The sequence below is a fragment of the Conger conger genome, chromosome 5 (assembly GCF_963514075.1).
Source record: "Conger conger chromosome 5, fConCon1.1, whole genome shotgun sequence".
Lineage (NCBI taxonomy): Eukaryota > Metazoa > Chordata > Actinopteri > Anguilliformes > Congridae > Conger > Conger conger.
Window position 1 is genome coordinate 12,917,118 of NC_083764.1, and position 14,847 is coordinate 12,931,964.

The following is a 14,847-nucleotide window of genomic DNA, read 5'->3' on the forward strand; positions in this document are numbered from 1 at the left end:
AGCAGATCACTTGTACTCGTCAGGTAATCGGTTTCATTGGTCCGCTCGACGTCACCCAGTCCAACATACAGCGCTCAAAATGCAACAGCCCTACACTGTAGCTGCCAATGTCACTAGCTAGGTTGCTGTCAAATTAAGTTTGCATGGGAACAATATTTACCTTGTTTTATTGCGTGAAATACTAGCTAGCACTTTCATTTACGAAAATAATAAAAGACTACCAATGTGTATAGTTAGCTAGCCAATTAGGTAATTAGCGCATAGTTCCAGATAAAACTATAGGCCAGTGAAAATGAAATGCGACGCGGCGTTCATACTGCCTTGCTACCTAAATAGCAAACGTTTTACATTAACTAGGCTACTTGTGTACTCGGTCATGTCACCGACACATTTTGAATCAAGGACGAAGCTGCATGACTGCTGTACCGTAGTACCCGCAAAGCAAAGGCAAACGATGCAAAAAGAGGAAACCGGACTGCTTCGAGAAACACGCGTGCCAGTCCTTGCGCCACTCACCTCCTTTATTTTATTCCTTTTCTCGCGGGTATCCGGATCTGACGGCTCGTGCCCAGTTGCTCCGGGTGGTCGCACATATTCTAAAACTGGTAAACTGTCACCTTTCTCTCCTTTCCCGATACCCTCTTTAACTTTTTCCTTTTCGATTTTAATATCTTGCTGGATCTCTTCTGCCCGTTTCTGGAGAGTGTCCTTCGCTTCAAGCAGAGCCTTTTCGTGGTCTTTCCGAATTTTGGCTAGTATCTTTTCATCGTTTCCCACTCCAATGCTGGAGTCACTGTCAGTACCTGTGCGAGTGTTCGTTTCCACTGAAGACGAATGGAAGAAAACTCCACTGAGAAGCTTGGACGAATCCGGTAAGAAGAAGATTGCTCCGAAACAGAGTGTGATAAAAGCACTGAAAACTAAAAGTAAAATAAATTTCTCCGTGAGTCTGAAGGAAGTCGGGCTGGCAGACTTCCTACTCGGAGTAGCCGTGAAAGGCAACAGAGTTGCTACAGGCATTTTTTCTTGTCGAGCAAAAAAGAATAAATGAATAAAATTCACAGGTCGGTTTAAGTAGAGTACAGATAACTCTCCGGTCAGTATATTCCGCTTTCCATTTACGAAGGATCTTTTATTGTTGAAGAACAAAAAGCTTTTAAAAAAGTTATGACTCAGTAGCTAGCTTTTGGTCTGTTGTTTCAACTACCCATGCTGAAACACATCTGCAAAAAGTCTTCTCTCACACTGAGTACAGAACGGAAGGAATGGCAGCAATGTGTTATTGACAGCCGTGCTTGTCCAATCGCTTTGCTCTGTATGTCCTGTCAGCCTAATACAATTGTGGGCGTGTTTTCCGGATTTGTAAAGGTGATTCGTGCCTTGTACGTTTGATGCGCGAAACAGTTCGAACTTTATTGGTTGAGGTTAAGCGCTGCATAAGAAGTCCAAAAGCGCCGCGTTGTCTATTTTATATTTAAACTTTAATGTGGAAACATTTTCTTGACAATTTACATTTTTACTTCGCTCTTATCTTGCATGATAACTAACACAAATGTCCGAAAAACCGAGCCGACCATTAGGAACACAAGATTTCGAAGCGTTGTTCTCTTTAACCGCAATGATTGAGGGAGCGTTACGGCATCATAATTCAGCGATCAAATATAAGTATTAAGTTGCGTGCTAGCTTCTTTATGCTAATGCACATTCATCCAGCTAACACTTTTTCATCGGGACGTTGTTAACGGTCATGTATCTTTCTAAATTCTGTAGCTACTGTAAATATAGTAAATAATTAGGCATTGTGATCCTATGTCCTATATTCTTTCAGAACGATTTGCGTTGATCATATAACGTTTCCTTCATAGACGACTAGTTAGCATGTTTTTCTACCTGCCTGTCATTCAGTTTTAACGTACACTGACAAAACCTGGAATGGATATTCCATCCAGAAACTATGTAAAATAGCTTCATTTCTCATAAAAAAAACCCCGAGGCAACTGAAAACACACATACAACTGAAATAATATACAGGTATATGTTTTGAAAAACTCCAGAAAGTGAATTTTCTCTGTAATGGCTACAGTACCTTTACATTACCTAGCTAGTCAATATGTATCTCCTGGGGTGGGGGCTAAGAGAAGAAAACAATTGCAATGTGTCTGATTTTCTGCTTACAACACACTCCCCTGGAAGGTTGTGAAACAACAAAATAGGCAGGGTCTCTTCCCCCCCTTTTTCATTCTTTTTTTTTTTGGCCACAAAGTAATTTATTTGGAAAAACAGGTTAGATGGGCAGGGAGACTGCAGGGCCCAGGTTCCATCACACAGCACTGTGGATTGCTTGATGTATTCCCCCGTCCGCCTATCAATGGGAGATAACCGCTGCTATTGTCTGTCAGGAGGAGAAATCGGTTGCATTTTAGCTCCTGTACTGTTTAGAAGTCCCTATTGTTCCGCATTGTGCGACAGAATGTAAAACAAATCGAAGAAGAAATGGCAAATCTATATATATATATTTTGGGATCCTCTTTCTTGCCTGTTTGTGGGACAGGATTTTTCTAATTCTTCTTCACCATGACTTGTATCAATAATATACAGCGTGCTTCACATAAACTGAGGCTATTGACACGATGCAAATATTGATCTCATTTTAACATATCAATTTCATAGCTGACTGACTGGACTAATACATTTACATTTACATTTTAGTCATTTGGCAGACACTTTTAATCCAAAGCGACTTACAAGTGCATAGGTTCTTCCAAAAGTCAAAGCATCACATCCATAACAAGGAAAATACACATGAAATGCTGTTCTAAACATACAGTCATCATAAGTGCAATTTTTTTATTTTTTTATTTCTTATTTTTTGGGGGGTTAGACAAGGGGGGTAGGGATATCAGAAAGGGGGGCGGGGGAAATCAGGAGGGATTTCACGCAGCTTTCCCACAATCCAATGCCCAGATCATTCCCACATGTGATATGTGATGGTTGAACCTTTTCAGCATAACATCAACCTTCACATAACTGTGATGCCCAGATGTAGAAGCCCTAATCTTAACCTTTTAAGGTAACTACTGCTAAATAAATGCTTGCTTTGTGACAGAATGCTCCTCCTGACCTACCCTACTGCCAAACAACCCTGGCTGTTCTGTCATGCTATTGGAACAATCCATGGTACTGTACACATTCGTGGGACTAGACCTTGAAGAGGCTAGGGCCTGAACTAACTGCCAGAATGCCTATATGTGGTACAGTTGCACTCAGTGTGTAATTACGTAAGAATATACTGTAAGTCCTGATTGGCTCACTGGGTCAGGTGGGTGGAGGCGGAGCTGTGGGTTGTGAGGTCATGACAATGCCTAAAGAAGAGTATTGGTCTGCCAGGACATGCAAAATAAATAAAGGAAGTAACATGGTTCTTGTGACCTTTGTTCCTTCATTGTTTTTTGTTTTTGATGATCATATCGAGCTTATACAGTATATGCAAATCCACTGAGTGACAGGCCACATATTTCCTTCACTTGCTGCTATCAGGTTATTATTATTTTGCTTTCATCACTGCTTTATGCCATTTGTATCTGTCCTTTTGCACTATATTGCATAGTTTCTGTCTTTGCTTATTATTCTGTTGTGCAGTATATGACTAGATTAATGCTGTTTTTATTGTGTTATGTTATTTTTGTGTTGTGTTATGGCGGCACGGCTGGTGCAGTGGGTAGCACTGCTGCATGTTCTCCCCGTGTTCGTGTGGGTTTCCTCCAGGTACTCCGGTTTCCTCCCACAGTCCAAAGACATGCGAGTTAGGCTGATTGGAGAGTCTAAATTGCCTGTAGGTATGAGTGTGTGAGTGAATGGTGTGTGTGCCTTGCGATGGACTGGCGACCTGTCCAGGGTGTATTCCTGCCTTTCGCCCAATGTATGCTGGGATAGGCTCCAGTCCCCCTGCGACCCTGTTATAAGCGGGTTAAGATGATGGATGGATGGACAATTGCGTTATCCGAGTTTCAATTTAAGATATAATAGTCCCAGTTTTTGCCAACATTCCAACATTCTGACTTGTCAAACCTATTGTAAATAAACAATTTGTGTCAAGCTTAAAAGCATTTGCCACCTCTGGTTTGATGAGACATTTTATATGTAAGAATGTCAGGGTGGTTTACTCTGCAGAGATCCGTAGCCAGTCTGACGTTAAGTAGGCCATGTCACCCAGCTGTTGTGTCCCTTGCTATCTCTTCGGCTATGGTCCAAATATAACCAGTATTGAATCAGGTTCAGCCATCTTCAGCATGTCCCCCAGGCCAGATACACTCATTTGTGCAAAGAGAAGATGTTCGAATAGAGCTTTAAATTTAAGCTCTTACTCCCCCACGACATTTAATTAAGTTCAAAATAAAATATATGGCATCTTTGAGAAAACACATTAAAATAGCTGGCTTTAATATGCTATTATTAATGCTTATTATCTGGGTATTATCTGTGCGTGCTGGAGGGTGTGTGTGTGTGTGTGTGTGTGTTGGTGGGGGAGGGGGGGGGGTGATTTGTGCTTGGTCTGCTCTCATTTCAGAGAAACCATTCCATTGTAAATGCTCAGGCAACATGCCCCATGTACTGTAAAGGCCGCACGCATGTCATGTTGAAGTCTTAAATCTAAAGCTGCATCTGTTTTCTGCCCCCGTGGGTTCAAATCTTTATCATCCCTGTTATTTCCCAATGGGTCATATGAGACTTCCGCAGGAAGGAAGATAGAGATTTTAACATCCTTTCCTTACAGGAATAAATCCCAGATTGCTTGATAACCACCAGAAAAATCTTTCAGAAAATTGATGCTATTTGTGTAGATGATTCGTGCAGTGAGTCTAGACCATTGCTGGCTTTGTTCTTTCTTCAATGATGGAAACTAATTTCAAGAAAATTAGCTTGCATCCTGTGCCATTTGAAATTGGGGTACAAAAAAAGTATTCCCAGAACACACTTTAAATGGTTTTCTCTGTATTTGATTCATTTTGTAAGTACACAAGTTCTGCCATTTACTGTACAGCTACTACACAAGTTGTAACATCTACACAATTACTCGCCTTGCATTCAGATATGTTTCATAATTCATTATACAGCCAATTAAGGAATATAATGATGTTTGTGTTGTGATATTGTTGTTGGTAAATATTTCCTGTGCTGCATCTATTGCATTGATTCAGTTTATTTGCACAAATGTTATATCTTTATAATTTCCTAAATGTAGGTTTCTCCTTCTCAATTCCTTTTAATGGTGATTGCACAATTGCTCTAATGTGCAAATGTCTTACATCTTTCCACTTTGTAAGCCCCCATAAATGTTCTCATTTACTGCCTGAAAAGCATGTCCCTCCTCCGACCCTCCACTGAGACTTACAAAGAAATTAAGCAGCCATACCCGGTACAGATAATTGCACTGATTTACTACGGGGAATTGTAGAGCGTTAATATAATATAAATGAAGATATCAGGTGTTTTTTGGTTTGAAGTCAGCCAAAGAAAATTACAGAATGATTCAGCGAAATGGATTCTGGGGAGAGAAAGGACTGTAATTCCATCACTTGACCCTGGAATTTCACTTTAGATGTGATACTGCTTCAAAGAGTAGTAGGTAAAATGGCAAGGAAAGTCCTGCCACAATGGCAACAGCAAACTTCCTGACCTTTACTTGAAACCACTGTGCATCTATGTTTGTGTATAACACTGTTAGATATGGTATTGAATCCTAAGTGCATATAATGACAGTAATGGGTCTCTCTCACTTAAAAAATGTTAATGCAGTTGTAACACATTGACTCCGGCGGTAAGAGCAGTTGTCTGGCAAACGGAGGATCGCCGGTTCGATCCCCCGCCCGGGCTGTGGCGAAGTGTCCCTGAGCAAGACACACCTAACCCCAAAATGCTCCTGATGGGTTGGTTGGTGCCTTGCAAAGCAGCCAATCACCATGAGTGTGTGTGTGTGAATGGGTGAATCAGAAGTATCAATTGTACAGCACTTTGGATACAGGCGCTATATAAAATGCCAGCCATTTAGCCATTTCATCTAATAATACAACAGTTTCCTAATTTACATGAAGATTTTTTTTTAGAGTTCCAGTGAAGACTTGCAGTTGTCAGGACAACATGACCTTGTGCCCTATCATTAGTGGCACTTTCGCTTCCGGGTGTTCCAGCGTAGCGTGAGAAATTCAGAAAGTACTGACTCATCGTTTTCCGTACATTTGTTTGTGAAACCTTCAACCCACACGCAAAAAAAAAAAAATCCCACGGAGTGATGTGAAAAATAGCAACAACGGTGAGGAACTGGAGGAGAAAGACGCAAGCGAGAAGAAGTTGTCACCACGGAGACGGTGGGCAAGGAGCGTGTGGGACACAGGAGCTCCGTGGTGACTCGCCTGGGCTAGCGTAGGCAGCAGCCTCTGTGTGAAGCAGGCCCGGTTCTACACCACACTGATATGGGGGTGGGGGGGGGGGGTAATGAGATATTTCAGCATCCCTTGCCTTGCCTTGAAAAAAAAAAAACGTACCTCTCGTAGATGCAGTTTCTGATTTGACTTTGTCACACTTTATTGGTCGTCAATGCTATAGTCGTTTGAGTGTTTGCTTCATATTAAATTACTGTTGACATATAATAATTCTCCAAAGGCGATAACGTGAGCACACACAAGTGCACCTTGCTGTTTACTCTGCTGGCCTTCCTGGTATACTGCACAGCAGGGACTCTCAAATCTACTGGGAGGCAGGGGCTTTACATTGGGGGGAATAGTGGAACTGGCTACCCAGGGCCCCAAGGCAGATGGGGGTCCTCAAAAAAGTTTGCTTTGGTATACAATTTTAAGGGGGCCCACAGAGACTGCATATACATTGGGCAAAGTATTTTTGGCTACAGCCCTGCTGGGAGGAACCACACTCTTGCAGGAGAGACAGCCTCTGGACTCTTTCACATCACTTGTTCTTCACCTCACATCACTCTGTTATTCGCCTGACATAGAATCGATCAAGGCATCTTTAAGGAAAATCCAACCAGATAAATGTTCGGGTTAGGAGGCTGCCAAACCTGAGCAAGGTAACATGAGCGCATCCTTTGCGGAAGTATTTTTTGTGTGACGTATGAATGATCGACCTGTGGATTCACCTCTGCCATGTCTGTAACCGACGTGGCTTTGAACTGACGTTTGAAGGAGCAAGGGCATTCCGTTTGCCTAATTTATGCCTCCTCAATTTCCCCGTCTTCACTTTCTTTTCTCACATCTTTCGGTTCCCTTCCCATTGGGTGGTGTTAGGAGCAAGGAAAGAAGCAAAGAAAGGAATAAGGAGGTGAAAAATAAGCATTTTGAAGGAGCCGCAGGAGTTGCTCAGTCTGGGGCCTGATGCGGTAAGCTATGCCCACTGAACACCTGCACACACCCCACCTGCAATGCAGAGCATGGTCTGTTTGCGGATGATTTATCACTTTGTTAATGGAACGGTACTGAAGCCAATTTCATACACCATTATGAATACTAGCTACTTTTTATTGATTGCCTTGATTTTTTTTTTACTGCATTGCCGGTCAGTCAAGAAGGTACACATAAACATTGTTCTGCTTTGAATAAATCATATCTATGTTGTGTATATTGTTGTCTGACAATGCATGTGGCCGAATCAAAGGACATAGCAATGTCATTACTGAAGTTTATGAATGTCCATTAAAATGGTCCATCGCGTTTGTACTGAGGCAATTCAAAGGTGGCTTTTAAAATGACAAGATAATGGGCAAACCCATTATCTTCAATACCTGTTAGACAAAACACATAAGAATCGCTTTGGTTTTGTGTGTATTGTTCTTTATTGAACTGCTCTGTTGTATGTTTTGCTTTGTGGTTGTTTGTGCTGCAGCATCTTTATCAGAGCTCCACAGAAAGAGTAAGTTCGCTTTCAGGGATTTATATTGGATGACAATATTGGATAGATAGATAGATAGATAGATAGATCATTGCATTTATATAGCGCTTCTCTAGACAATCAAAGCTCTTACAGTGATGCGGGGGAAACTTGCCTGAACCACCGCCAATGTGTAGCAACCACCACCATTTTGCGCCCGAACGCTCACCACACACCAGCTGAGGTGGAGAGAGAGAACAATATTTTTGCCAGGGGATGATTAGGTGGCAGTTTGAAAGAGCCAGGGTTGAGAATTTAGCCAGGACACTTGGGAACCCCCTACTCTTTGCTAAGAGTGCCATGGGATGATACCTGGATGAATAATACAAATTAAAGTGTAAAAACCATAAATAGTTACATCTTGTGTTTTTGACAACAGATATAAGATGTCAGACACTATGACAGTTATAATAAACACATTAAGTAAATCCTTAGCCAAGGTGGAAAGGAATTCAATGTTTAGTCCTCATGGTGATAACCCAACCCCTGGAAAATCTTTGGTGCTGCTCCAAAAAAACCTTGTGGTGAACGTGCTTTCATTACGGTTTCCACTGAATAATGATATCTCAGCAGGGGCTTGCTCAATAAACATCTCCAAAAACAACCCAGAGGTCTCTCCGTAAGCACAATTTCCACAGCGGCCAGAGTTCTCCTCTAGATCAAGCGAAATTGACCTGAAGCAAGCGATCCACAAAATTGCAAGGATGCATTTTGAACACACTGTCTGATGTCTCCATTGATTTGTCGAGTAAATGCACTGTTAAATCATAAGTGATTGCGCGCCGTCCCTTCTTATATGAAAGCTCCATTTATTAGGATGGCGTTTTTAAGCTCCAGTAACCTTATATGGAAAAACCCATTCTCTCTAGCCTCAGCAGGGCTGGGTTGCATTTGGAGAGGCACAGCCAGCCTGTCAATGTACATTGTCCCTAGAAGGTCTGGCCCCAAACGCGAGTCCCACTGCTGAGCTCAATTCGTGTGATTTTACCGCCTGTTTGTTGTATCGCTGTAGTGCCTTTCACCCAAAAGGTCACCTCTCAGGCGTTACATGGATGTGTTTTTCTATTCCATAAACAAAGAAAGGTCTGCGGTGCCTGCCTTTTTATTGATACCGACAATAAAACTCCCGCGTAAAACCACTCAACCTTTGATCGAGCGCCTGACTTGTTCACTCCGGGAGCCTGTGGACACGCAGTTAGCTGCGGCTTCCCAGACTGTTTCGAACGCACACGCCCGCGCGCTCTCGCCGCTCCCCCGCAGCGCCCTGACCGTGTTCTGAGTGAAAGAAAGAATCGTCACGTCGCGTTTTGCGTTTAATACAATTCCGTTCACTGGAGTTACTTTGTTGTTGTTGTTGTTGTTGTTGTTGTTCAAAGTAAGAAAGAGAAAAGTTCCCAGGCCAGGAATTTTGGTTTCTATTCTGTTTATTTTTCACCTAAAAACAATCAGCTTCGGTAGGGAAAGTGCGCCTGGCTTTCTGAAAAGTGGGATTCAATTGAGCGGCTGGCTTTCTGAAAATTAGCATTACTTGGTTCTCGGTTGTTGAATTACGCAGGTAGAATACAATGTATAACAAAAATAATTAAATAAAAAGAACGGTTACAGGGAAAACTTGAATTAACTTGAATTATGAATAAAACATATAGTAATAATATAATCAGATGATCTGTAGGCATGCCTGCTTCGCACATGCACTGGCTTTGGTAAACAAATAAGACGTACCTACATCGTTATATCTTCTTCTAATACCTTCTTTGAGGGCTACATTTATCGACTGGTGGGCGCCGCGCAGTGTGTGGAGAACCTCCGGAGAGCGGCTCCCTGGCTTGGCGTTTATTGAGAGCGCCTTCCCCTTCTGTGGAGCTGTCAGATTGGGTTACCCAGACCCGCTCCTCTCACGTCTTCCCCGTGGCTCGGCGGATCCGCAGTGATTTTTCATCACGATGCCTTAAAATGAACTTTAGTGTGATGAGCGCTGCGGCGTGGCGATGTTAAATGCAGTCCCACTTGTCGAGACGCATAAGCACGCTGGCTTGAATAGCAAACAGAGAGACGTTTGAAGGAAGGCCTGTGAAGGCCGTGGTTACTCGCAGGCATGCAAAATAGTTGCAATCTAGACTCTGTTTACGCACCGAAATCATACAGTTGCAAAAAAAAAGTTTCTCATTTTTAACTGACAGAAATAGCATAACCTTTAAAACCGAACCAGAAGAAGTAAAAGGGAATTTAAAGAAAGAGCGCTGTGAAAATCTTGCTTGACCTACAGTATGCTGTGTCAGTGCATTCCAACCCACGCTACCTTTCAAAACGGTACCGTAAGTGGCTCAATTTCAGACCCAATTTTCTCACCACTGTGCAAACCAGTGGGATGGTTGGGTTTTTACAATTATTAAAATGCGCACTTACAAAAGCTTGTCCTTTGTGCATTGTGCGATACAATAATGCTGAGTCAACAGAACCTGATCTCTGTCATCTTCCACTTGGCATTGTCAAGTTAGCAAGACAGAGCATTGCAAAAGTAAGGGCCCCTATGACGCAACTGAGTTGGGATCAAATAGCAATACTCTATGCTTCCCTCTCTTGCATTCTTTTGCATGTCTTTCAGTGTTCGTGACAGTGCATTTTGATTATACCAATCGACTGATAACCTTTGTGACCCTGTATTTGTTTTGAATAGTTTTTTGGACAACGGGCTCATTAACATTTCATCTTGACAAATGTGAGAATAGCATAATTGTCATTTCTCATTTTTAAAAGTTATCAAAAACTACAAGTCAAATACAAATTGCCCAAACATTTAAAATACCAAGCCTTTAGTCAATAATTAAATGTGCATATATTTTCTGTATTCATCCCATTGATGTGACATCAAGACAAACAAATGCTTTGTCTTTAGTTCATTTCACTCTCATTTCAACTCATTACTTTTAATGACTATACACACAGTAGCTAAAGATGAACAAATAGGAAAAAATTTGATTAACAGTATTAACAATTAGTGATCAGTTAAGAAATCACATTTCAATTTGATTAAAATTCCTCATTTAAATGCGGAATGCTGTATGCCAAATGTATATTTGAAGATTACAATCTGTGTGTGTGTGTTGTAGCTGCCAGTTGGGATGTAAGGCTCTTTAAATGCAATTGTATGTACATGTGTCTGGATTATGTGAGCACACATTGTTAGTGTGGAAGCTCAGAGCAGGTGGAAAAGACTCACTGGATTGCTGGCAGCTGCTCCGTTGTATTAGTTGCACTCCTTATTTTATTATCCTAATAAAACACGTATTGCTCCGTCAACCAAACTGGCTTAGTTAATAACATTACTGTGTGTGTGTTTGCGTGTGTTTGTGTGTGATTATAGCATGTGTGCGTGGCACGTGTGTGGTTGTGTGTTTATAGCATGTGGGTGGCATGTGTTTGTGTGTGTGTTTGTGTGTGGTTATAGCATGTGTGTCGCATGTGTGTGTATAGCATGTGTGTGTGTTTAAATCATGTGTGTGGCATGTGAGTGTGTGTATGAGTATATGTGTTTATAGCGTGTGTGTTTAAATCATGTGTGTGTAAGTGTGTGTGTGTCTATGGCATGTGCGTGCGAGCAGGTGTGTGGGGGTTGTGCCATGTTCTGGCAGAGAGAGGGGGATCTTACCCACTCAGCCAGTGATGTCAGCAGAAATCCACGGGGTCACATGAAGAAATAATTACAGTCTCCTGCAATCCCTTTCATGTCTTTCAAATCGCATTGGTCTCACCGGCTCTTTCCGTGACATTCCTGAGCCCCAGCCGGCCAATCAGAGGGGTGAAGGGCAGGGCGATGACCCCTGGTTTCCATTCCACTGCTGGAAAAGCGCTGTGCTTTGGAAAAGAGAGAGAGAGGAACAAGTGTGATCCAGGCCACACAGACCCTTTGCATTTTAAAGTGTGCCCGTAGCGATAATTAATGGTAATTAACATTGTCGTGAAGAGCACTTAGCATGGGCCAGCATTCAGAGGTTGAGAGGGGAAAGTGTAATTATGACTGTACAATGCCACTATTTGCATCTAAAGCCCAAAATACCAGAACTGCTTCATTTTTTTAATCTGTCCTTTCAGCATGTATGAACAATATATGAACCAGTTGTCCTATATACCTGAATTAGAGTACATGTCTGTACTTCAGAACCTATTGCACAGTTACATTTTGTGCAGGAAGTCATTTTATTGTGGTAAGTGTTTGTAGTCCTTGTCATCTCTGAAACACATTAATCATTCATGCATTAAAGCAGGTGAGAGACTCTTATTAGTTATGCATTAGATTGCCTCTTTGACCTCAGTTATAATAAAATGCATTAAAATGCAACGGCAATTATAAAATCCTCTCCAAGCAATGCAGAAACATCTTCTCATTTCTCTATGGCCATTGATACTAGATCATTTATACCATTATTGTTTTCCAATGATCTGCTGAACAAGAAGTATATGTCAAAGCGCTTTGTACCTCTTGCAGGTTTCACAAGTATGTGATTAGAGTGTTCTATAAATGCTAATATAATATCACTGCTGGCAATTGTAAGCAATGGAATGGACTTTTCCAAGGAAATAAGATTCCAAAAAACGGACTCTTCAAAGGATTCAAGGAATCAAGGACTTGGAAGATTGTAAATTAATGTGAATTGTCATAGGGAATTTGTTTGAAAATTTAACTGCGGAAAGTGTATAATTTGGAAGAATTAAAATATATGTTATGACATGGATTAAGTCCTTGGTCCTCACAAGCAGCCGTGGTGCTATGTGTTATGCTCCTGTTGAATTGCTGATGCTAAGCAAGTGTTGGCTTGGTTTGTACTTGGATGGGAGACCTCCTGGGGAAAGAACTGCTGGAAGTCGTGTTGGTAGGCCAGTAGAGAATGACCTTCCCTCAAATAAACCCAAATGTCACAGTGTTGGGATGGGGACACTGCTGTAGGATATGATGTGGTGGGTCACTGCTATACATCACTGGTTTTGAGAAAAGCACTACAGTAAATGTCAGGAATTATTATTATTACAATGCTGATTAAACCTACAAATTAAACATTTTCTGCTTCGTGCTTTGCAAAGGTAAATATGGATTAGACATATCTAATGCATCAGAAAAGGAAAATGTGTACCTCAATTATTAGAGTTAAATAATGAAGTTTAGTAATTCTGTGAGGAATCACTATGCGTTGTGATATTCTGAACATCATTTTGTCGTTTCCCCCCTGCTGAACCTTCTATTATCACAACTCGCACACCCATTTTAGTAAATCGGGGTCAATCACGCAAATAAAACATTACCCTTTCCGCAGTTTTTAAACCACGTTGACATTTTCCGGTCCTTAATTGCAGGGAATGACCTTTCTTCTGTCAACCTATGGCCACGCTGACCTTCACCAGGCCTCGAACACTCACGCTGAATGGAGTGTGGAAGAGGGAAAACAGGAAGTCACATTTCCTGAGGCTTCCTGTGACATTTCAGCGAGAAGCCAAACTAATTCTGTGACTGTGAAGCAAAACCGCTCATTTAAAAGCCTGTATCAATAGATGTGTTGTATTTGCATACCACGTTATTGCAGTCTGTCAACTGAACTTCTAAAATGTAATGTCATAGGACAAAGGCCATTTGCAAAATGTGAAATACAGGTCATATTCAAATGCTCTAATTGAAGATATGATCTTCTGCTGCTTAATTATGCTTGTGATGCAGTGATGTTGCCCTTGCCGCTGAGGTTTAATGAATTAACTCAGTCATTGGTTTCTGTTCAGTCTAACTGAATGCAAGTTGTGTCCTTTTTCCTGTTTAATGCTTTTTATTTAATCTGCTTTTCATTAATTTCAGAAACTATCAGACTCATAATATTGTAAGAAATGAAAAAAAACCAAAAACTACTGTTCAGCATTTGGTTGAGGATTGAATCTTGCTTTGAAATTAATGCAAATTTTGGAAATGGAATCTCTCCACCAATAATTTGTCCCCTGATACTTGGGGAATAAAAATGAGAGAATTTACACTTAAATAAAGTGTGTTTGCGCTTAGTTGTAATATGTGATTGTATTACCCCTTAAGCTGTCACAGGTAAACTTTATTTCTGTCTGTGCACATTCATAAAAAACGCAATTTGTTATTCTGCCCCATTTAGTTTAGTCTGTTTAAGAGACACAATTCATTCAATTCTTTCACATTTCATTACCGACTATCCAAATCATAAACGGAAGACATGTCACCAGTTAACTTAGTCATTTAAAAACCCATTATAAATATGATGCATGTCTTAATATGCTAGTATTAACAACAATCTATTTTCAGTGAAATGAATCACATCTCATTGTAATGTTTCTGTATTTGTTCTGTATGTTTTCATGTTTATTCTTGTTTATCATTCAGTTCTCATAATACCTGGTTTATGTTTTCCCATTACAGTTCTCTATTGCCCTCCCCTGTTATGTCTACGTCTGAATGTTTATCAGTCTAGTCACTCCCCTGTCTGCGTGCCCCACTATTCGGGTGGTTACGGTAGTTTTCGGGGTTCAACATTTCTTCTAAACTCGCGATTCTTACTTCCTGCTTTTTCTTGATAGTTAAATGTTGTAAAGCACGATTCTTACTAACTACTACTAATCTAGGTTTTGTACAGTACTAATCCGATTAATACACTTACTGTCTGTCTAACTAACTAACTAACAATCACTTTTATTGGGTAGTTTAGAAATATTCACTAACGCTATCTCTTAGTATTTCTGCACTGTTCTATAACTCCGCCTCCCTATGCTAGCCCTGATTACTTGTTTAGTTTCAGCGAAGTGTTCGCACCTGTCTCTAACTATCACTACGTCTTCTGACTATGCAAATGTCTACTCCCTAATCCGGAGCCGTATGTTTTACATGTTTTGTTTCGTGCATCCAGTCCG

General features: G+C 41.0%; 1 protein-coding gene and 1 long non-coding RNA gene across 3 annotated transcripts in view; one reads left to right on the forward strand and one right to left on the reverse strand.

Moving 5' to 3' along the window:
- The window catches only part of man1a1 (mannosidase, alpha, class 1A, member 1), a 134,787-nt gene extending 133,554 nt beyond the window's left edge, over nucleotides 1–1,233 (reverse strand). Inside the window, exon 1 of the mRNA XM_061242087.1 lies at nucleotides 517–1,233. Coding sequence (XP_061098071.1) covers nucleotides 517–1,020 — 504 coding nt within the window. The 5' untranslated portion in view covers nucleotides 1,021–1,233. The remainder of the gene's footprint in view (nucleotides 1–516) is intronic.
- LOC133128502 (uncharacterized) lies at nucleotides 555–14,379 on the forward strand. 2 transcript variants are annotated; one of them, XR_009708759.1, is made up of 3 exons: nucleotides 555–872; nucleotides 7,299–7,390; nucleotides 13,288–14,379. It is a non-coding gene; the product is annotated as an uncharacterized LOC133128502 (long non-coding RNA). The 2 variants fall into 2 exon arrangements; XR_009708758.1 differs by lacking the exon at nucleotides 7,299–7,390.
- Nucleotides 14,380–14,847: the final 468 nt, after the last annotated feature.